This window comes from Zea mays, chromosome 2, assembly GCF_902167145.1.
Source record: "Zea mays cultivar B73 chromosome 2, Zm-B73-REFERENCE-NAM-5.0, whole genome shotgun sequence".
NCBI lineage: Eukaryota > Viridiplantae > Streptophyta > Magnoliopsida > Poales > Poaceae > Zea > Zea mays.
The window spans coordinates 231,411,415-231,435,772 of NC_050097.1; the positions used below are offsets into that span (position 1 = coordinate 231,411,415).

At 43.8% G+C, this 24,358-nt stretch overlaps 1 protein-coding gene across 1 annotated transcript; it reads left to right on the forward strand.

Annotated features, from left to right (window-relative positions):
* Positions 1-23,699: 23,699 nt before the first annotated feature.
* On the forward strand, positions 23,700-24,358 carry LOC100279135 (uncharacterized). Its single transcript, NM_001152175.3, has 2 exons — positions 23,700-23,930; positions 24,027-24,358. Exons 1-2 carry the CDS (start codon positions 23,825-23,827, stop codon positions 24,233-24,235), a joined length of 315 nt encoding a protein of 104 aa, NP_001145647.1. The 5' UTR covers positions 23,700-23,824; the 3' UTR covers positions 24,236-24,358.

The window sequence follows — 24,358 nt, forward strand, 5'->3', positions numbered from 1 at the left end:
CTTAAGTATATTCGAAGTGTAATATTGTTATTATAATCTTTATTTACTTCTTTGTGCATTGTTCTTTTGATATATTTCACTTGTGACATCAACACATGTGTGTAAATTGATCCTAGCACACATATGCTATGCATCTGGATTTGTTCTTAGATCCGGGTGTGACACAAGTGATATTGGAGCAAATGTATATATGCATGCGTGCGTGCTGCATGTATGCATACATTGATGTATGTCTGAATGCATGCTAGACCTTAGCTCAGTTGGGAAAACAAACTTTAACCCATTTATAAGAGGACATAGATTTAGAGAGAATATATTCATTAGATATTAGTTAGTTTCGCATAAAAGTATATGAGACCTTACTTATTAGATACAAAAACATTATTGTTTATTAGACAACACATGCCAATTTGTATATTTGTTGTGGTAGATAGTTAACTAAGTATCATCTACCGGAGAAATGCACTTTAGTCCTAGTTGGTAAAATATGCTAGACACGAGTGTTGTTCTAACTTGTATGGATCATGAGTCCGTGTGACATTTGAGATGGGGTGTGTGAATTTTGATATATTGGAATTCTAACTCATACCAGTATAGGCCATAAGTTTGAGTCAAGTAAAAGGACAAAGAAAATACACCATTATCCAAGTAGTTAGGGATATATGGATGAAAAGAACGATTTAGCCGCTTTGCTATTAGTTATAAATCTAATATATAGATAGTTGTATATTGGACCTTAGCCTAGTCAGGGAAACTAAAACATTAACCCATTTGGAAGAGGACATAGATTTAGAGAAAAGATCTGTTCTTTTTTTATTTATCGTGTTTTAGTTAAAAATTAAACTAGCGAACGACAAATATTCAAGAACGGAGGTAGTATTATTTAGTTGCATGTAAAATTAGAGAGAAGATACTCATTAGATATGATTTAGTTGTACGTAAAAGTATACGAGACCTTTCTCATTAGATACAAAAACATCTGTGTTTATTAGGTAACACATGATAACCACTAGACCTTTGACCGGTCTGAGAGCTGTTTCTCTGTTGGTTCTGGTATTGGTTGTTTCTCTGTCCTTGCTGTCCAGAGCATTGCACTTGATAATTACTATTTCCACTCAGATTTCTAGAGCGAAACTGAGAACCTTGAGAGTTGTTTTGTCGGGTGTTTTTGCTAGACTGTCCTACGAATTTTCTCTTATGATCAAACAATTCCCTTCTCTTGCTTTCTAGGCCAATTGCCTTGTTGAGTAGAGTCTGGAAATTGGGAAAGTTGTGGCTCTGTAACCGATAGTTCAATGGTCCAATAAAACCTTATAACAATCGCTCTTGGCATTTCTCATCTGTATCGATTTCCTCCGGTGCGTAGCGAGAAAGTTGGGTGAAACGATCCCGATACTCATTAATGGACATACCTCCCTCAGTGAGGGATAAGAATTCCTTCTTCTTAAGTTTCATTATTCCTGAGGGAATATGGTGAGCATGAAAGTTTGCCTAAAATTCCTGCCAAGTTATGGTGTCTGCATTTGCATGTGTCGCAGTGAAGGCATCCCACCAGTCGGACGCGGCGCCTTCGAGTCTTCTAGAAGCATACAAGACCTTCTCTCAGTCGTTGCACTGTGTAATGTCCAGCTTCTTTCCAGTGACCTTAAGCCAGTCATCGGCATCCAAGGGATCAACCGAATGAGAAAACGTAGGGGGACGATGACTCATAAAGTCTCTATGCTTGTCCTGATCTTAGGGTGCATTTTGCTGTTGGTTTTGTTGGATTTGCTACACTAAAGCAGTCAGGCCTTGAAGAAGTTGCATCTACACAGCAATGAACTGCTCCATGTTTGGGTTGGGTGATGGTGGTGGTAACTGCTGACCAGCACACTGATTATGGGTATTTCTGGGACCTGGGCAATCGTTCACCATCTAGTTGGTTAGAAAGTGTATCCTTTAGTAAGTGAGGAGTAGAGAAAATTCTAGGGGGAACAACTTTTAACTAAAGCTAAGCTTATTTGTTAATTAATTTTTTAAATGTTCTTATGGTCATCATTTCATAAGATCATTGCACTCAAGCAAGAATCCAAATCAAACATTATGCAAACATCACCATCACATGGTTGTTATTATAATCATAGTATCATAAGGAGTTTCATCGTCTAACGCAAAACTGAACTTATTACAATATGACTTATAAATCTAGAGTATCCTGGTGATAGATCCTAGTTCTCCATAGCGAATCCTTTTGCGGGGCGGGGACACAGCTATGGCAGGGACTAGGGCTTCGGGTGGATTCCTTCCTTCGAGCTGAGTTTTGAGGGCTGCAATCCTGACATGTGCTTCTTCAAGTTCTCCATGTACCCTTGAAAGATCCAGTGTAGTGCTGTCCAGGTCAGTGTTAAGACCTGCCACCACACCTACAAGGGTGTTGAGGCGATCTTCTCCAGCTTCACCTAGAACAACACTGGTGTGGCTTTCTCCACGAAGACGTAGAGGAAAATGTCTGTACCTCGTGTCATGCAACTATTGTCGATAACTGTGGCTGAGAGACCACAGAGCTCGCCTAGCAGCATTGCTGACCGAAGTAGCGTAGGTAGATAGTGGCGTCAGAGACTCATGGGCTGATAGAGTCCTGAAACCTATATCTCCTGCATCCATCACCCGGATATGCACAAGATTGATGTAGTAGCAAGCCTGAGGAGGCTCAGACACTCGCCTTGTGTCATATAGAGGTCGGACGTAGGTTCCTAGCGCATGCAGTACATCCTGCAGCAGGTTTGGAAAGTGTCCCGTCTCTAACATTGAAGTGTAATGCTCGGTGACCGGCCATATCCCAACAAAGTTTTCTTCCTGCTCATCGTTGGCTTCTTCATTGTGGTTTTCCTCTTCTTCTTCTTCTTCATCATCATCATCTTCTCCACTGTTGGGGGCCTTCGGCTTCCGAAGGTCCTCAAAAACATGATTTGACAATGTTTCCCAAGTGAAATATGTGAACAGGTATCTTCGGAATTGGGTCACGAATATACAAGAGTATGGTCAGGACGAAGCTTGAGTAGGACGGAAGGCGATCATGACGAAGGATAAGATGATCACGAAGCTATGCGCAGAAAAGCTTCGGCATAACAGCAGAAAAGGGGAACCGACTTAAAGATGAAAAGCCAAATTAGACCTCGAAGAATTACTATAGAGTTATTGATAAATATAAAGGGCATTAATGTAATTCTACACGGGCTGCGTCCCGTGCCTATAAATAGATGAACAGTACTCCCGTACTGTTGACGCTGACTTGGCATTCGCTTTTTGCATCACGCCTGTACCTTTACTTCTCGTCAATCCGAAGGTACATCTATAATTTGTTATTATGAATTTGACAATGCAAAATAAAAATAAGTTGATGATAATATCTGTATTATTATTCGTATTTCATATATGTATTCTTCTTCATCATCTATCGAGCTTACGAAGGTCTCTTCCTTCATAACCTTCGTCCGGAACTCATTATATCCGAAGGGACATAATGTCTTGAAGGACGAAGGACCTAAACATTTAACACTTTTTATGTTGCCTTGTTCTTAACTCGAAGCATTTGAGAACAAGTCCCCAACATTGGCGCCCACCTCCGGTGAACTCACGTCCATTTTTTGAGTTTTGAACATCTTCGGCAAGCATCACCTTCGTCATGCCGCCGAAGAAAGCTTCAGCCACAGGGGCTGCCACTCTGCAGCCGCTGGATCCCAATCAGGATGTCCTTTCTCTTAGGGAGACCCGAAGCCAGAAAAGGAAGGCCACCAGTCCAACGCCTCCGGAGGATGACTTGGATCAAGAAATCCAAAACTTGGAGATGCTCCATCAACAGGTCCAACGGAAGAAGGAAAAGATGGCTCGTCTAGCTGACCTACAAAGGCAGATAGATGAAGCCTCTGAAGAAGTTCGTCATCTTGCTCAAGATGACCAGAACCGAAGGCCTCCGCGCAGAGAGCTTCATCAGGAGGGCTTCTACAACGAAGACGATTGGTATGAAGATTTCCATCATGGAAATTTTGCTTTTGATGATACTTCTCCTCTGTCAACAGAATTGCAGGCTACACCTTGGCCCCAATCTTACAAGCCACCCCAGCTCCCCATGTACGACGGTCATTCAGACCCAAAGCAATTCTTGATGAGCTATGAAGCAACCATATCTTCGTATGGTGGTAATACGGCGGTCATGGCAAAGTCTTTCGTCATGGCTGTCAAGAGTGTTGCACAAACCTGGTACTCCTCTCTTCGGCCAGGGACAATCACCTCATGGCAAAAGCTGAAGGACATGTTGATAACCAGCTTTCAAGGGTTTCAAACGAAGCCAGTCACTGCTCAAGCTTTATTCCAGTGCACCCAGGACCACGAAGAATATCTTCAGGCGTATGTCCGAAGGTTCCTACGTCTGAGGGCACAGGCGCCAACAGTGCCCAATGAAATTGTCATTGAGGCCATGATCAAGGGGCTTCGGCTGGGACCTTCAGCTCAGTACTTTGCCAGAAAGCCTCCTCAAACTTTGGAGAAGCTGCTCCAGAAGATGGACGAGTATATTCGAGCTGACAATGATTTTCGCCAAAGAAGGGAGGAAGCATTCAGGTTCTCTGAAATGACCAGGGGCTTCAGAGGAAGATTCCATCCGAGGCACGTCAGGTCAATTCACAACTCTACTCAAAGTGATGATAGAGGGAGTCAACAGCAAAGGCCACAGTACTCCTCGCAAGCTTCGGGGCAGCAACAAAGCTCTTTTCGGCCGCTGGCGCCAAGGGGCAGAGGCGCCAGGGGCTTCGAGGGAAGATTTGGGGATCAGCCAAGAAAAATTTACTGCCTATTCTGTGGTGAAGACAAGGGCCATACCACCAGGATGTGCCATGTTACCATCCAGAAGCAAAAGGAGATAGCAGAAGCTGCAGCGCAACAGAGTCAGCCGAAGCAAGTCATGCATACTGCTTCGTACCATTCGCCTTACATTCCAGAATATGTAGGCAATCACCCTGCAGCTTCTGTTGCTTCGGCAAGTAAACCCCAAGCATCTTGGCAACAACCTCCACCGCCACCACCAACGCAACGAGGTCAGCAGCCAGAAGGGAGTCAGCACACTCACCTTCAGCGGGACTTCATAGAGGAGTCTGAAGCTCGCACAGTCAATAGCACTGTGCCAGAGTCGAAGCATATTTACTGACAAATATCCTACCTCGACAGCAACTTTCCGCATTTTCGCATTTCAGTCTTACTTTCTTTTTAATAAGGAACAATTATGGGAAGTTTAAGTGCTTTTTTATCGTTTTTCAATCTCTTGTAACAGTTTCGCTTTTTACCATAATGAAAATATATCTTCTCCATAGGCTTAAGTTGCCGAAGCATAAGAATTTATGGTGGCAAGGAGGACCTTCGAACTATCAAAAATTTGTTCTAAGGAACGCAGTGCAATTTCTTCGAAGCAGCAAAAAGTCGTTCCTAAGGGAGCGCAGTGTAAGTTTTCTGCTCAAAAGTCGTTCCGAAGGGAATGCAGAGCTTGCAGCGAAAAATAAACGCTGATTCCGCTGAAAATAAAAGGCGAAGAAGCTCCCAAGGGAGGCTTACAGCGAAAAATAAACGCTGATTCCGCTGAAAGTAAAAGGCGAAGAAGCTCCTAAGGGAGGCTTACAGCGAAAAATAAACGCTGATTCCGCTGAAGTAAAAGGCGAAGAAGCTCCTAAGGGAGGCTTACAATGAAAAATAAATGTCGACCTTCGACAAATATCATTTTGCATAACATCACATCATTACATCATTTGCATAGCATAACATCATACATCATAGTGCATCAACAACGCAAGAAGGGGGGTCTCAATATTGATATTCGAAGATCGTTTTGAAGAAATAGTGACACGACACAAACAATAGCCATTGAAGAGTTATATCTTCGTCAAACTCTGAAATGGAAAGATCTATTGATTATTGATTTTACGAGGATTGGTTACTGATTTTATGAGAACACGGATATTATTTACGAAGCATGAAAAGAAGGGAAGGTGTTTTTTCGCCGAAGGCTAAAAAACGGTATGTATATGATGTTTCATGCATCGTAAAGAATAGAACTATAAATAGCTAATATATTACATCCAAAGTTACACAATATTACACATGATTCTCAACAAACATTACATTCTAAATGTTCTTACAACAGCATCTAATCTTCCCTTAGGACTACTTCTGCAGCTTCGTTTAGAAGCTGATCAACAACTTTATCCATGATGGCTTTAGCCATTTGTCTAATTTCATCATCCCCCTTCGTGTGGGGGCCCGGAGATGGCTCAGCAGGTTCTGAGGGAAGAGTAGATACAGATTTATTACTATTACAAACCGTGGACAAGTTCGAAATCAAAAAATTACAACAAAGAGTCAAAAACCACTAGTTAATACCTATTTGCCCTTCGGGCTCTGCGCTTTTCTCAGCGGCCTCTACTACTTTTCTAGCATCATGAATGCCTTTTTCGCTTTTTGAATAATTTCTTGGGCCATTTCCCGGCCACCATTGTCCCAGATGTTGGTGAAAAATTTCCCACTGACCAGGCTTGCTTCGGCCGAGGGGTCTTTTATATCTTCGGAGGATAAGGCAGTTTCGGATTGTGCCAAAGATTTCACATGCTCATAGCCTTTCCTCTCCAAAATAGTAGCAATCCCCCTGGCACCCGAAAAGGCACATATGTCTCCGCGGCTATTCAAAATTTCCTCAAAGGCCTCAGCTTCGTGACTGATCCATTCAATCGGGCCTTCGAGGTTACCCCTTGTGAAGTTTTCCTTGCTCGAGAATGCGCCAACGCTGGCGAAGCTAGTTTTTATTTTCTTAGAGCATTCTAAAGATTTGTCATAGCACCTTTTCTTGGATGCACGAAGCTCTTCAACGTTTCTTTCTAAATGATTTGCCCACTGATCGCTAAGTTCTCGTTTCGTCTCTTCAAGTATGCGTTCTTCTTTAGCTCTGGCTAACTGTTTCCGAAGATCCTCGATTTCGTGCTTCTGGGCCTCAACTTGAGGTTTATAAGTAGCTTCGTCTTCCTTTATCTTATCCACCAATGTAACCAGAATTTTATCTTTTTCCAAAGCTTCGTTCCTCAGCTTAATAACCTCTGTTCGTAGGTTGTTGAAAGCAATATTATAGCTCTCATCTTCAGCATTCTTTTGCGCTCTCAAAGCGTTGCTAAGTATTAAACCCTATATGACAAGAATTAGTATAAGAATAAAAGAATAATTCAAAAATTATAAATTTCCAAATATACAATTTTCATACCTTCAGACTATTATATGCGAGGCTATCTGCAAGATCGTCCTTTGTCATAGCGCAGAGGCCAGTTTCAAGCTTCGGGAACCCCATACTTCTAGCCATCTCCCGACAGACAGATAATTCTTTGTTGTCTGGGAGGCAGTATAAGAAATCATCTTCGTCTGTGCCATTGAATACTAAGGCCCCTTTGGATACTTCAGTTCTCGGGCATAGTGATTAGCTTCAAAAATCTCTTCTTCAGATAATCTTTTTCCCGAAGCATGTCGTACAATATAATCGAGGGCCTTGGAGGATGCTTCGGGGGCAGCAGTGCTAGTTTCTTCAACCAAAATTGGCTCTGCTGTTTCTGTTTCTTCGGCTTCCAAGGATTTCACCTTGGCGGGCTCGGAAGGCCCGGCTTCAGTTTCTGCCTGCTTCTTTGAAGCTTCGGCAATAAAGGCTTCAGTTTGCACTTCGGAAGTTTCAACAATTTTCTTCGGAGTCGTGCTTGAAGACTTAATTTTCTCCAAAACATCCAGCACATTAACCATCCTTTTTCTTTTCGGGGTCACTGCTGGACCCTTTTGGCTTTTTGCTGCCTCAATTTTTGCTGAAGGACTTAAAACTTCTAATGTTTTTGTTTCTTCAGTCCTCGGTTCTTCTATTTTTTCTGTCGCTGGCACTTCGGCCAGCTCTTCGATATTTGGCAGCGGAGTTGGCTCTTTAGCTTCGGTGGCCGAAGAGGTCTCACCGACAAACTCAGGCACTATGGCCGGTTCAATATAACGTGGCCGGTGTGTGAGAACCTTTACCCTTTTCCTCTTCGGCGTCGGCTCGCTAGGAGCGGCTGAAGTAGTTTCCTTCGCAGAAGATGTATTCTTTCTTTTTTGACCCTGCGTTGGATAACAGTAGTCGGGGTAGACAAACCCAATTGCATCAAATACTCGGTTGAGTCTCTTCTTCTTTCGGCCTCCGAAGGCCGCTGATAATGCAGTATCTTCGGCCTTTGAGTATACTCCAAGCAGTTCATCACTTATGGCCTCAATACTTTTCAACCAGTCATCATCTGGCTCAACGAACTTATCTCCGTATTTGAATGTGTATTTTAGCCTGACTAGTCCACCTTCGTCAGGTTTCTTAACGGTTTCCTTCGGCATTTCCCAGTTATCTGCAAGTGGCCATATTCTGAAGGAATGTGTTCTTGCATTAAATCCCTTGTCCTAATAAAAGAGCACACCACGCCGAAGGCTCTCTGGCATTCTTCGGCCGCTTCATTCATTTCCACCTTCGGCCTCCGGAGGCCGAAGCGTTGCCAGATAGGGCGCATAATGATATCTTTAATATCTTCCCGTGTTTTCAAGTCATTCTTCACATAAAACCATTCCGTCATCCAGTCGCTGGGCCACCTCTTTCGAAAGGATGGCACGGGGCAGCTTGACCCAGATCGGGCACCGAAGCTGTAGCAGCCAAAATTGTTGTGATACTGCTTTTTACCCCAGGGTTTTGTCTCATACAATAGCTCATGTATGTTGCAGAAACTTTTTGCATTAGGTTCTAAACCTTGGCTCCTCACGGCCCACACAAAGATGCCCATCCTTATGATTGCTTCGGGGGTAAGTTGGTGAAGGTAGATTTCAAATGTCTTCAGTATTTCCACGACAAAATTGCTCAAGGGAAATCGCAGTCCAGCCTTTAAGAAGCTTCAGAATATCACGACTTCATTTTCCTCGGGAGTCGGACAAGTCTTCTCTCCTTCATCAGCCCTCACAACAGACAAGTCCCGAAAATATCTGCCCCTCATATTGACAAGATGACTTTCTTTAATACTGGATTTACCAAAAACCGCATGGCTTGGTCGCCAAGGTCGATCTTCGGAGTCTTCACCACCACTATCCACATCATAACTGTCACTGTCACCATTATCTTCAGATAAACCCTCCAAAATCTCCCTAGTAATCTTCTATGTATTAGTCTTTGACATTGATTGAAGAAAGCCCAGATGCATCTCCTCAGAAAGACTTAGCTTCGAATCACCAACAGCTTTCTTATCTTCAGACATCTTCACAAACGCTGAGAAAGTGCTCTCGAAACCGAAGCTTAAAAATTTTAAAAAGCCAAGCAAGTGTTGCGCACAGGCTAAAAGTTGGGTGAGTAAAAGTAGATGGCAAGAAAGCGTGCCAAATAAACTCATGGTGAGCTCTTATTTATACACCTAGTGCGTTGAAAACTGGAGGGTCCCGCTTGTCAAAGACTGTTGCTATTCTAGCAAAGGGAAGGTGTTTTTTCGGACCTTCGGCTTAAAGCCTTTGTCCATGTCGCAATATGAACTTATCATTCCAGCAAATTAATATTGCGCGGGGCTACTGTTGGGGGCCTTCGGCTTCTGAAGGTCCTCAAAAACATGATTTGACAATGTTTCCCAAGTGAAATATGTGAACATGTATCTTCGGAATGGGTCACGAAATACAAGAGTATGGTCAGGACGAAGCTTGAATAGGACGGAAGGCGATCGTGACGAAGGATAAGATGATCACGAAGCTATGCGCAGAAAAGCTTCGGCATAACAGCAGAAAAGGGGAACCGACTTAAAGATGAAAAGCCAAATTAGACCTCAAAGAATTACTATAGAGTTATTGATAAATGTAAAGGGCATTAATGTAATTCTACACGGGCTGCGTCCCGTGCCTATAAATAGATGAACAGTACTCCCGCACTGTTCACGCTGACTTGGCATTCGCTTTTTGCATCACGCCTGTACCTTTACTTCTCGTCAATCCGAAGGTACATCTATAATTTGTTATTATGAATTTGACAATGCAAAATAAAAATAAGTTGATGATAATATCTGTATTATTATTCGTATTTCATTTATGTATTCTTCTTCATCATCTATCGAGCTTACGAAGGTCTCTTCCTTCATAACCTTCGTCCGGAACTCATTATATCCGAAGGGACATAATGTCTTGAAGGACGAAGGACCTTAACATTTAATACTTTTTATGTTGCCTTGTTCTTAACTCGAAGCATTTGAGAACAGGTCCCCAACATCCACCATCACCAGAATCATCCGAATCGTCACCTCCAGAAGTAGGGGCTTGGGCTGCTGGTGCTGGCGGTGCTGAAGATGAAGCTCCAGCTACAAAGGCTTGTGACTCTGACAACGGGGTGGGTATCTCCAGAATCTCCTCTGAGCTGTCCTCCAGAATCACTCCATTCTCCACACGAAGGTGATGGTGATCCACAGGACTTCATCTACTACCACTAGGTAGATAGGAGCCTACCATGGCGGAGGGATATAGTTGGTGTTCACATGGGTGGTTTGGATAATACACACCATTTACAAGAGAAAATGTCAACTTAGTTGAATTTTAAAGAGGCAAGATGGATAAAATAATTGGTAAGAGAAAAATAAGTATATTTTGAATAGATTGGGCTTTCCATTTCTAACTAATCTAATGACCTAGAGTCAGCGTAGCTCTGATACCACTTATGTCACACCCGGTTTTGGGGGGCAAAACCGAATGCATAGCATATGTTTGCCATGATCCATTTTACACACATATGTTGACGTCACAAGTGTAATATATCAAAAGACAATGCAATAAAGGCGTAAAGAGAGTAGAGTAACTTTATTACATCATCCAGACATAAATGTCTTAAATAGTATCTTCATCAAAGTACAACGGATAAAACATGGATGCTCTTCCAAAGGAAGATGACTGTCGCATCATTAGACTTAGTACTCGTCAACATCATCTGCAAAGTCTTCTTCATCACCCTCTGATCAAAATATTAGCAAGAGGTGAGATCACTTATGGTTGGGGCTCAGCAAGTGGGAGGAGTAATGCAAGGTTAACAAGGTAGGCTATGGATAAGCGGTAAGCATTTTAGTTGGTCAATATTTTATTAACAACGACTGACTTACAAATTGTAAGTGTATCCCAAAATTCCCAATTAAACATAAGTACACAATTATATCTCAAAAAACACTTAAGTGAAACCACTTAAGCAAACCATTTATAAATCATCGGATCATGATTTATTTACATCTTTAAGTTCAATTATCATGTGAGGGTCCAGGTTGCTCTTAACCGTGAGCACGGCTGACATATCAGTTTTACACTCTGCAGAGGTAGTACAACTTTATCCACAAGCCATATATCCCATCTAACCTGGGTTGTACGGACCTGTAAACACTGCCGAAGTGAATGGCTAGGGATCTATTATGAGGCTTTCACAAAATATCCTTAGTACAAAGCCACCCGCTAAGGTTTCCACGTCAGTATTGATGGCCCTCTGGGCGAGGTAACTTAGCCAAGACTACCATCCCATGTTAACATGAGCTGCCACCAAACCACTGCTGCCCCCTCTTGCCCATCTTTCAGGTAGGGTTGCTAAGCACTAAGTCTATAGAGCTAATTACCAAAACCAGAGCCATTACAACACTCATGGTTGCACTGTTATCCTGGGTGGTCACTCCATGTTCCATTTAATATGAAATTATCTTATTTAACCATCGGGTTAACATCATAATACAACAATTTCATTTCTGGAACAATAGTATCATTAAAGAGTGACATCATAATTATCAAGTTGAGCAGTAGCACAAATTGCTAATCATAGTATTTATCCTAGGGTAATCAAGGAATAGGGTTGGTATTTCTAGAAAAAACTTATTTAGGCAAATCCCATCAGATTATGCAAATATCCAAAAAGTAAATATTATTATATGCATTACTTGGATACAAACAGAAATGCAGAGGGAGAATCCACTTACCTTGCTCAAACGTGTCCTGTGGGCCATCTTCGAACGTGTTTGGTTCTTCTACCACATAGTCATCTTCTAATATCGATTCACATATCACACATACAAAAGTAAACATACACCAAATAAATAAATATACACCATTATATGAACAAGCATATACCACACAAACTATACTTACAAATAGTGCCTAAAATAAAACCTAATTCATATTTATTTTGTTAACCCACTAAAAATCTCTACTTTGGAGTTATATGGACATGCGACTACGAAAGTATTTTACCTAACATAGCTTAGATATAATGACCTAACCAATTCTACAGAAATAAATTGTCAAATAATTATTTCTATTCTATTCTGAATAATGATATCCTTTTAGTTTGATCCTTTCTTTCTAAAGGAAAAAATCATTATAGTAATAAGAGGTCAAAAGATATAATAATAAATTAGACATATAATTCTTGCATTCTGATGAATTCTACACCACTTACTAATTCCATGTTACGAAGTTTCCATCACTTATTCGGTGAGCCTAAATGAACCTTGGATTATAACTCCTAGATATACTCTAGAATTCATCGTAATCAAAATTAACAATAAAATCACTTATCTAGTATTTTACCATTAACACATGTCTACCAAATTTTGCCATACTTATTTCTAACCCACTATTCTAAAACCATTGTAAGCAAATAACGTGACTAAAAACAATTCACGTACATATACCAATAATTCACATACACATGAATTTCAAATCTCAACATTCCAGTAACAATAATTTATAAAATTTCATACACTAAATCAAAACATGTTTTTTGAAAATTAACAAAACTATTTCAGGTTGCTCTCAACCTTGCGATGAACGGTGGTGACAGACGGTGGCGGACGGTCCGGTGAGACACGGGTAGTTCGACGAGGCATGTGCGGGGCGCAGACAGCGGCAGACGGTCCGGTCGACGTTCGGCGCGGCACCGGCGGACGATCCGGGCGATATTTGGCATGGCCGGGCGAGCTCCGACGCGAACGATGAGGAGGGCGTGAACGGTGGACGCGGACGATCCGGTGGCTCGGCGAGCGGTGCTTCGGCGCGGGCAGGGAGAGAGGAGAGGGAGAGCTTGGGCGAGGGGAGGGGAGAGAGGTTCGGTCGACCGGTTTTTATAGAGGGAGAGGGGAAGGGGCGCCGGGGAGGGAGATGGTTGGTCGGCCGGCCATCAAAGCCATTAATGGCGGCGACGTCCATAATGGAGGAGGAAGTGGGGAGTGAGGGAGGAGTCAGTCGTTTCCGGCTCGAAGGGAGGTGAGAGGGTGACCGAGTCGAGCGCGGCCACGGATGGTTCGGCTCGGCCGGGTCAGGGTTGGGCGCGCGTGGCGGTAGCGCTGCACTGGGTCAGCGCGGTGGGAGGAAGGGGATGAGCTGCGGTGGTCCCCATAAGGGCTTGTTCGCTTTGGAGTGGATTGAGGGGGATTGGAGGGGATTAAATCCCCTCCTATACAAATTTGTATAGGATGGGATTTAATCCCCTCCAATCCCCCTCAATCCACTTCAAAGCGAACAAGCCCTAAGGAAGTGAGAGAGGAGGTGAGGGGGAGGAGGTGGCGGTCGATTGGGCCTATTGGGCCAAATTGGCCACTCGACTAGGGTTTCAGTTTTTTCTTTTTAATCCTTATTTCCCAAAACAAAAATATAAATAAATATATTTTTAAATATCTCTAAAATTCATAATAATTATACCAACAATATTTATCAACACAGAATTTGTTTTTGGACCAAAGTTCGTGTATTAATTAGTTGGATTTTCATAAAAGAATTTTATAAATACAATCATCAAACAAATATGAGCAAGCAAAAAATCTTCTAAAGGTAAATAAGATCAAACACTTGAAAGAAAAATTCTTTACTATAATTACTACTAATAATCTGAATGCATTATTTTTAGTTGATGGTTTTGAGGTGTCACAAAAGTAAAGGTTAAATGATGAATACACTCAAAGGAACATATCCCAGATCACGAATAGTCCGGCCCCTAAGGCCAGACGGTCCGAGGTTGAACAGAGACAATCGTAGAGCTTAGCCCCTCTCGCGGACAATCTAGCCCCTAAGGCCGGACAGTCTGGTCCTCCCCTAGACAGACTGGCCTCTAAGGCCGGACAGTACGACTACTGCCAGGAAGTATAGCAGCACACATCTAGCATCGTGGATGGTTCGACCCCTGAGGCCGGACAGTCCACAACTGCATAGATAGCATCCAATTCCTCTGAAGTAAGCATAATAGAAGAATTTAGAGATCTTGACAAATTAGGATAGGGGTTTACATCGGCCGATCCTTTGGAGGAGATTGACATAGGAGATGGTAAAACTTCAAGGCTGACTTTTGTGAATAAGACCCTGGAATCCGATCCTAGGACTGAAATGATCGGCTTATTAAAAGAATATTCTGATTGCTTCACTTGGAGCTACACTGAGATGCTAGGATTAAGCCGAGAGCTAGTGGAGCATCGGTTACCTATTAAGCCTTGTTTCAGGCCATTCAAGCAAAAACCAAGAATGTTCCATCCAGACTTGCTCCCTAGGATCAAGGACGAGATTCATTGGCTATTGGAAGCTGACTTCAATAGGCCTTGCATATTTGTAGAGTGGGTCTCTAATGTTGTGCCATTGGAAAAGAAGGATTTAGGTAAGCTTAGAGTATGTATTTGTCGGGTATCATAACTAGGGATACCCAGATTGTGCCCCTAAGCATACCTAACACCTGTGTACCGAGAGATCAAACCAAAAACACGCTCCCCAAGGTCAAGCAGGGTTGAATCACGATTCGCCCGAGGCCCCGCTCAACGGTCGCTCAAAACTAAGTCTTGCCCAAGCCCTTCCTCGGGCAAAGGCTGCGCCCGTGAGAAATCCTTGACTCACCCGAGGCCCCCCTTCACCAAAAGCAATTTCTGTCTCGCCCAAGTTCATCTCGGACAGAGGATAGCCTCGAGCCCAACCTCTACGAAAGATCTCGGGAAGCATGAAGACGTGCATATTAAATACAATGATACGAATATCCGCTCCATGTGACACTACAATCAATAGAGGATGATGGGACCACGGTCCCATCTACTTTCACCGACTATGATGATGCACACCTGCGAATACCAGCCATTGCTCCCCCACTCCGGTCACTGTACTCGAACAACTCCGGATGGGACATGCAAACGTCTAGGCACATCCTCACCCTTGGGAGAGAACTCCGCCTTGCTCAAAGACGGCTTCAGCCTCGGGAGAAAACTTCGCCTCGCTCGTGCTCGGCCTCGGCCAACTGCCCTGGCAGTAGCCACCAACTCCTCATGAATCCCGTAGGAGAACTTTGGCAATTGTTCTAACCACTCCTTACACGACTGCATGCCCAAGCGCAGGCCCGACCATGGCCTCGGGAGAAACCTCCGCCTAGCCTGAGCATGCCTCAACCTAGATAACATCACCAAAAGGACATCTGATGCCACCAACCCTTCCACAAAGATAGATGACAACGGGATGGCTACAAGAACTATAGGGTTGGTGTCAAGTCTACTTTATGCCATACATGATGAATTACCATGTGCTTTTTACCATACTTATCATTGTTTCAACAACTACGACTCGGACAACAAATCCACAAGATAGGCTCAGGTACGCGTCCGAGCCCCTGACCTTGGCCTTGGCTCTGCTTGGTCAAGATATGAGACACAGGGGCCGACCATCCTTCCCCTGATCAAAGACAACCGCAAGGACAGAGGGCATTCCAGTGGCCATACTACTACAGGGGATTGCGCTCACCCCTCTCCACATTACGACAACGCTGGTACTCCTGGGTTCCCTCCTTGAGGCTATAAAAGGAGGAGTCCGGGGCTTCCAGGGGGAGGCAGAACCACACTTGATAGGTTTCACCCTCCACGACTGGTATTGGCACTCGCCTCAATCATCCACAGAGGCTTGGGATAGATGATTGTTTTAAATACTACAAAGGGTGTCAAGTATGTTAGAAGTTCGTGGATCTACAGTTAGTCCCGATAGCTGAACTACATCCTATTATCAAGTCGTGGCCCTTTAGGGGGTGGGGTTTGAACTTTGTAGGAGAAATTCGTCCTTCGTCATCAAAAGGGCATCAGTTTGCGTTGGTGTCACAGACTACTTTACCAAATGGACTGAAGTCGTTGCTATGAAGAAAATGACATATAGAGAGGTAATTCAGTTTGTAACTGAGCATATCATTCATAGATTTGACATTCCCCAGACTTTGACCATAGACCAGGGGGCTTCTTTTATGTCAAAGGAGGTACGTAAGTTTGCTGAATCATATAAGATCAAATTTCTCAATTCATCTCCATATTATGCTCAGGTCAATGGACGATGATACACCCAGCAAAAGTGGGGTTGGCCGAGGCCCAACAAATTAGGGTTGCTCGGAGCCCAACAGTTCATTAAGCACATCCAACTCTGGGAAAGGCCCAATCGCCCCAAAAGACTAGTCTAATGGGGGAAGGGTGGCTCTCCCTTTTAAAGTGGCTTCCTCCTCCCAAGTTAAGCGAGGTGGGATAATTCTGAGGCTCACACGGTCACTGTCCGACTACAATTGGGCCAACTGGGCCAATTGCATCTTTGCCAATGGGTAATAGTGGAGGATGTCCTCATCATTCCCACCTTCTTAAAATGGGCCCTAGCTCTGATACCAGATGATACACCTAGCCCAGGTGGGGTTGGCCGAGGCCCAACAAATTAGGGTTGCCCGGAGCCCAACAGTTCATTAAGCACACCCAACTCAGGGAAAGGCCCAATCGCCCTAAAAGACTAGTCCAATGGGGGAAGGGTGGCTCTCCCTTTTAAAGTGTCTTCCTCCTCCCAAGTTAAGCGGGGTGGGATAATTCTGAGGCTCATACGGTCACCGTCTGACTACAATTGGGCCAACTTGGCCAATTGCGTCTTTGCCAACGGGTAATAGTGGAGGATGTCCTCATGACTGGTCGAGTCTAGTAATAGGACATTGATTAGCCTTATAAAGAAGAAGATATCTTATCATCCTAAGCGTTGACATAAGGTCTTGTTAGAGGCTTTATGGGCTCATAGAATATCTAAACACCGTGCTACTAAAGTTTTTCTTTTTGAGCTTGCTTATGGACAGGAAGTTGTTTTGCCTGTGGAAATAAGCCTAAATGTTGTCAGGTTTGACAGGCAGAACGATCTAACTGTCGGTGATTATTATAATTTGATGATGGGCACTATTGATGAAGTGACCGACAAGAGATTGGTGGCTCTAGGAGAGATCGAGAAATACAAGATTATGGTTTCCAAAGTTTACGACAAGAAGGTCAAGACTAAATCATTCCAAGTAGAAGACCTAGTGTGGAAGATCATCTTGCCACTAAGGAACAAAGACCAAAAATTCGAGAAATGGTCGTCAAGCTAGGAAGGCCCTTATAGGATCACACAGGTAATAACTGTTAACACCTACATGTTACAAACAATGCAAGGTGAAGACTTGCCCAAGGCGTTGAACAGTCGCTTCCTAAAGCAATATCATCATAGTGTGTGGCAAGATGCTTAAGAAAACCGATGTTGTCACATCGAGTTGATTCCAGCCTGCACTGGTGCTTTTGGTTCGATCAGCTTCCCCAAAAGGCAGGGACATGTGTTGAGCACCATTTGTGGCACTGGGCACGACCAGTCCGTCCGGTCCTGAGGACCGAATGGTCCGGCCTACAGACTGTCCGCCTTTAGGCACAGACGATCCACGATTAGATCAGATCAGGAGTAACTAATCACTTTTCCATGCATGTTTATCCCTCTAAACCCGCGGCTGCTGTTGGGAAACGCCTAGGAACGAGTACAAACATCCCCTATATATATGAAGGGGTATGGCCAATTGCGGACACCAACAATCGAACTAAAATCAATATATCTTTCGTGCTTTACCTTTTGCCCTAGGAGTAGACAATAATGTAGCTTTCTTCAACTCAATCTTCACCTCTCTTCGACTCTATGTCATCTAGAGGCGTCTTAGGTGGCATGCCGATCCTAAGACCTCTCCTCCCCGATGGGGTCCCTCCCGAGAGCAAGATCTGGGTGCTGTTGGCGAACGCCGCTGCCCCTGCGCACACACGGATCGTCCGGTCTAGGCGCGAACCGTCTAGCTCGGCGCGGGGAAGACTCAGCTCCTGCCGCAGGTCACGGACCATCCGACCCAAGGCCGTGGACCGTCCATATTGCTATAGAGAGCACCGCCGCCGGTACACGTTGTAGTGATTGGCGTCCAGATCGGCGCCAACAAGTGGTATTAGTTCTAGTTAGTAACATCATCAGGGATTAATATGGACCCTCTTGTCTTGTATGGTGTTCCTTTGATGTACATAAAACAGAGATCAAAGACTGATACTCACATTGCTTTCAGGTTTAAACTTTACTGGGACTAATATGATGAATCGAAGGTATGTGCACTGTAGTCTATAAAGCATCATTTTTTTGGTTTTCAGTACAATCCTTTTTGCAAAAAAATCCTTATACTTCTTTATAATCTAACTCGTGGTACATCGTCGTCATGCGTCATTCGGTAAGTGACATAGCCCATGAGAAAACGCCCAAGCCCAGCACGACACGAAGCCGCACCAGCACAACGCTCCCGGATAGTACTGCCTCGCTAGTTGAAAGAGAACGAGCGCCCAAGTTTGCTATAAAAAGGGGCATGTCTTCTTTTCAACTCATATCTTTTTCAGTCTTTTGGCTAAGATAAAGTGTAATATTTGTAGTTTAGTATCTGGTATTGAGAGCACCTAGAGGGGGGGGGGTGAATAGGTGATCCTGTAAAAACTTGAAACTTAATGCCACAAAACTTGATTAGGAGTTAGCACAATAAAGCCAAGTGGCTAGAGAGAAGTTCTTGCAAGACACGACAACCACAAGAAGATCAACACAGATAGGCACAGTGGTTTATCCCGTGGTTCGGCCAAGTCCAACACTTGCCTACTCCACGTTGTGGCGTCCCAACGGACCAGGGTCGCAATCAACCCCTCTCAAGCGGTCCAAAGACCCACTTGAATACCACGGTGTTTTGCTTTACTTTACTATATCCCGCTTGCAAGGAATCTCCACAACTTGGAGCCTCTCGCCCTTACACTTTGATGTTCACAAAGAAGCACGGAAGTAAGGCTGGGATGAGCAACACACACAAGACACAAAATCAGAGCACAAACACGCACACAAGTCACAACTCCATTCGTGAATAAGCAGTTATATCCCATATTACAAAGCTGACTCACAGACAACAAGTTATATCCAAGTGACTCAACTAAGAACACATTGGAAATGGAGTGCTCGGATGAAATAGCTATTTTTCCTAACCCTTTCACCTTGCCTTGATTCCTGTCACCGAATATGATTGAGTCTTGGGAATCCTTGTTCTTGACGTAGGAGGTGAACATCTTCTTCTCCCCCGTCATGTGGTTTGTGCATCCGCTGTCGATAATCTAGCTTGATCCCCCGGATGCATAAACCTGCAAGGCAAATTTAGGCTTGGGTCTTAGGTACCCAACTCTTGTTGGGTCCTACAAGGTTAGTGACAATATCCTTAGGGACCCAAATGCAAGTTTTATCTCCCTTGCATTTTGCCCCTAATTTCCTAGCAATCACCTTTCTATCCTTTCTACAAATTGCAAAAGAAGCATTGCAAGCATGATAAATTGTAGAAGGTTCATTAATTTTCCTAGGAACATGAGCAACATTTCTCCTAGGCATATGATGAATGACATTTCTCCTAGGCATATCTCTACTATGCACATAGGAAGAACTTGAAGCAAACATTGCATTTGAATCATAAGCATTACAACTCCTATCATGATGAACATTTCTAGAAAATTTCCTATCATAAATAAATGCATGATTCTTTTGAGCACTATTAGTCATAGGGGCCTTCCCTTTCTCCTTGGTGGAGATGGGAGCCTTATGGCTTGTTAAGTTCTTGGCTTCCTTCTTAAAGCCAAGCCCATCCTTAATTGAGGGGTGTCTACCAATAGTGTAGGCATCCCTTGCAAATTTTAGTTTGTCAAATTCACTCTTGCTAGTCTTAAGTTGGGCATTAAGACTAGCCACTTCATCATTTAACTTTGCAATAGAAACTAGGTGTTCACTACAAGCATCAACATTAAAATCTTTACACTTATTGCAAATCACAACATGTTCTACACAAGAGTTAGATTTATTTGCTACATCTAGTTTTGCATTCAAATCATCATTGACACTTTTTAAACTAGAAATTGTCTCATGGCAAGTAGATAGTTCACAAGAAAGCATTTCATTCCTTTTAACTTCTAAAGCAAGAGATTTTTGTGCCTCTACAAATTTATCATGTTCCTCATACAAAAGATCCTCTTGCTTTTCTAACAATCTATTCTTATCATTCAAAGCATCAATCAATTCATTAATCTTATCAATTTTAGTTCTATCTAAGCCTTTGAACAAACTAGAGTAATCTATTTCATCATCGCTAGAAGAAGCATAAGTAGACTTTCGAGTACATACCTTCTTCTCCTTTGCCATGAGGCATGTGTGACGCTCGTTGGGGAAAAGGGATGATTTGTTGAAGGCGGTGGCGGCGAGTCATTCGTTGTCGGAGTCGAACGAGGAGCAATCGGAATCCCACTCCTTTCCAAAATGTGCCTTGCCCTTTGCCTTCTTGTAGTTCTTCTTCTTTTCCCACTTTCCACTCTTCTTTTCCTGGTCACTCTCATTATCGGGACAATTAGCGATAAAATGACCAATCTTACCACATTTGAAGCAGGAGCGCTTTCCCTTCGTCTTGTTCTTGTTGGGATGCTCCTTGCGGCCCTTTAGCGTCGTCTTGAAACGCTTGATGATGAGAGCCATCTCTTCCTCAATTAGCCCTGCCGCCTCAATTTGCGCCACCTTGCTAGGTAGCGCCTCCTTGCTACTCGTTGCCTTGAGAGCAATGGCTTGAGGCTCATGGATTGGGCCATTCAATGCATCGTCGACGTATCTTGCCTCCTTGATCATCATCCGCCCGCTTACAAACTTCCCAAGTACTTCTTCGGGCGACATCTTGGTGTACCTGGGATTTTCACGAATATTGTTTACAAGATGTGGATCAAGGACAGTAAAAGACCTTAGCATTAGGCGGACGACATCGTGATCCGTCCATCGTGTGCTTCCATAGCTTCTTATTTTGTTGATGAGGGTCTTGAGCCGGTTGTACGTTTGGGTTGGCTCCTCTCCCCTGATCATTGCGAATCTCCCAAGTTCGCCCTCCACCAACTCCATCTTGGTGAGCATGGTGACGTCATTTCTCTCATGTGATATCTTGAGGGTGTCCCAGATCTGCTTGGCATTGTCCAAGCCGCTCACCTTATTGTATTCTTCCCTGCACAAAGATGCTAAAAGGACAGTAGTGGCTTGTGCATTTTTATGGATTTGTTCATTGATGAACATGGGACTATCCGTACTATCAAAGTGCATTCCATTTTCTACTATCTCCCATATACTTGGATGGAGAGAGAACAAGTGGCTACATATTTTGTGACTCCAAAATCCGTAGTCCTCTCCATCAAAGTGAGGGGGTTTTGCCGAGGGGTATGGAAAGCAAATGAGTATTGGAGCTTTGCGGAATACGAGAATAATCAAAGGAAAAATTTGAGTTAATCGTCTTCTTTTTCTCGTAGTCGTTGTCCGTCGTCCTTTTGGGAAGAAGAGGATTCGTCGCTGTCGTCGTAGTAGACGATCTCCTTGATGCGCCTCGTTTTCTTCTTCTTCCCGTCTTTTCTTTTGTGACTCGCGCCCGAGTCAGTAGGCTTGTCATCCTTTGGATTTTTGATGAAGGACTCCTTCTCCTTATCATTGACCACCATCCCCTTGCCCTTAGGATCCATCTCTTCGGGCGATTAGTCCCTTACGTGAAGAGAACGGCTCTGATACCAATTGAGAGCACCTAGAGGGGGGGGGGGTGAATAGGTGATCCTGTAAAAACTTGAAACTTAATGCCACAAAACTTGATTAGGAGTTAGCACAATAAAGCCAAGTGGCTAGAGAGGAGTTCTTGCAAGACACGACAACCACAAAAAGATCAACACAGATAGGCACAGTGGTTTATCCCGTGGTTCGGCCAAGTCCAACACTTGCCTACTCCATGTTGTGGCGTCCCAACGGACGAGGGTCGCAATCAACCCCTCTCAAGCGGTCCAAAGATCCACTTGAATACCACGGTGTTTTGCTTTACTTTACTATATCCCGCTTGCGAGGAATCTCCACAACTTGGAGCCTCTCGCCCTTACACTTTGATGTTCACAAAGAAGCACGGAAGTAAGGCTGGGATGAGCAACACACACAAGACACAAAATCAGAGCACAAACACGCACACAAGTCACAACTCGAGCTCACAACACAACCCAAAGAGTTCTCTACTCAAATGGAGCTCTAGTTGCTATCACAAAGAATCGAATGCGCGAAATTGGAGTCTTGGTGCTTAGGAATGCTTAGAGAATGCTTGGTGTACTCCTCCATGCGCCTAGGGGTCCCTTTTATAGCCCCAAGGCAGCTAGGAGCCGTTGAGAGCATTCCAGGAAGGTAATTCTTGCCTTCTGTCGCCTGACACACCAGACAGTCCGGTGCACCATCGGACACTGTCCGGTGCGGATTTCTTTCCTTCTTTGGCGAAGCCGACCGTTGGAGATTCAGAGCCATTGGCGCACCGGACACTGTCCGGTGTACACCGGACAGTCCGGTGCCCCCTTCTGACCATTGGCTCTGCCACGCGTCGCGCGCGGATTACGCGGCCGACCGTTGGGCCGGCCGACTGTTGGCTCACCGGACAGTCCGGTGCACCATCGGACAGTCCGGTGATTTATAGCCGTACACCGCCGTCGAAGTCCCGAGAGCAGCCAGTTGACAGACGCCAGCCTGGCGCACCGAACACTGTCCGGTGCACCACCGGACAGTCCGGTGCACCCAGACTGCGCAGAGTCTTGGCTGCTCAGCCAAGTCTTTTCTAAATTGGTCTTTTCCTGTTTCTAGCACTTAGACACAACACATTAGTCTCCAAAGCAATGTACTAAGTCTTAGAAACATACTTTTACTCTTGATTTGCACTTCTTAAGTCTTTGGCACAAATATTACTCAAAACATTTATGTGGAACACTTAATCACCAAAATCTTATAGAAATGTCCCAAGGGAACATTTCCCTTTCAGGTATATGGTCCATATGTCCACTTTAATTTTTTTTGGAGGGTCCACTTTAATTTTATTTTTTTGTTGGTAGGGTCCATCACACTGGCTTGCCACTGGGCCCTTACATTTCTCACATTAGTTGCACTATACCAAATATGATTGGTGTGCTATCGCAATACACGAACATTGTAGTAGTTAGCCAGAAGTCATATAGAAGTCTGGGCCACTCTAACTTGGTCCAATATAGGAGTAGTAGTATTAGTAGATGACCATATTTTTCTGATATAGATACAGAGATAGAGATATAGATATTTTAGATATAGATATAGATATAGTTATAGATATAGAATTCAGATATTGGCATTGATGTTGATATGATATGAGAATATTGGTATAGTCATTCAAAGACAGGCAACACATTTGCAATGGTTGTGCTTCCACTGCTAATTATTTTGCAATCTAATAAGAAGATATTACACCACAACCTTTGCATACAAAAAACCATAAATGCTTAGAAGAAACATACCTAAGCCCCAGCCTACATAAAAACATATCACTGTAAGCACAGGTAGTCCCCATCGATCGTCGTCGCAGAAAGGAAATAGAAGTAGCAAGAATACTCGTTTCCTCATGGCACTACTCTTCAAGAAAAGTCCGACCAACATCACCGACTTGATAATCGCTTCTCTCCTGGTTCTTCTTTTCATCATGGCTTCAATGTCCCCATCCTTCCAAGGTGAAACTGCGACTCGATCTCTGCTTCCATTATATTTTTCCTGTAAAATAAACAACTAGTTTTTGTGGTTGTCTGATATGAGAGTTACTGTTGCAGTGCATGTGAAGGGCGACGATGGCCATCAGCACGAGGGATCCCTAGAACTCGCGCAGCAACTGAGGACGACGACGTGCATCGCGGTTAAGGGAGGCATTTGTTTCCAAAAGAAGTGCCAGGGTATCTGCGAATCCAATGGCTTCAATGCTGCAACTGCCTTCTGCTATAAACCGCCTGGTCTTCATCTCCCGCAGTGCTGCTGCCCATGATCGTTAATTAGCCTAATGCAGCGTACGCATGCATCGATCCGTATGCTTTATACGCACATAAACTGAATAAGATGTGTGGCTTTACTAATAATAATATATTACAATGCATGTGGAGTATTTCAT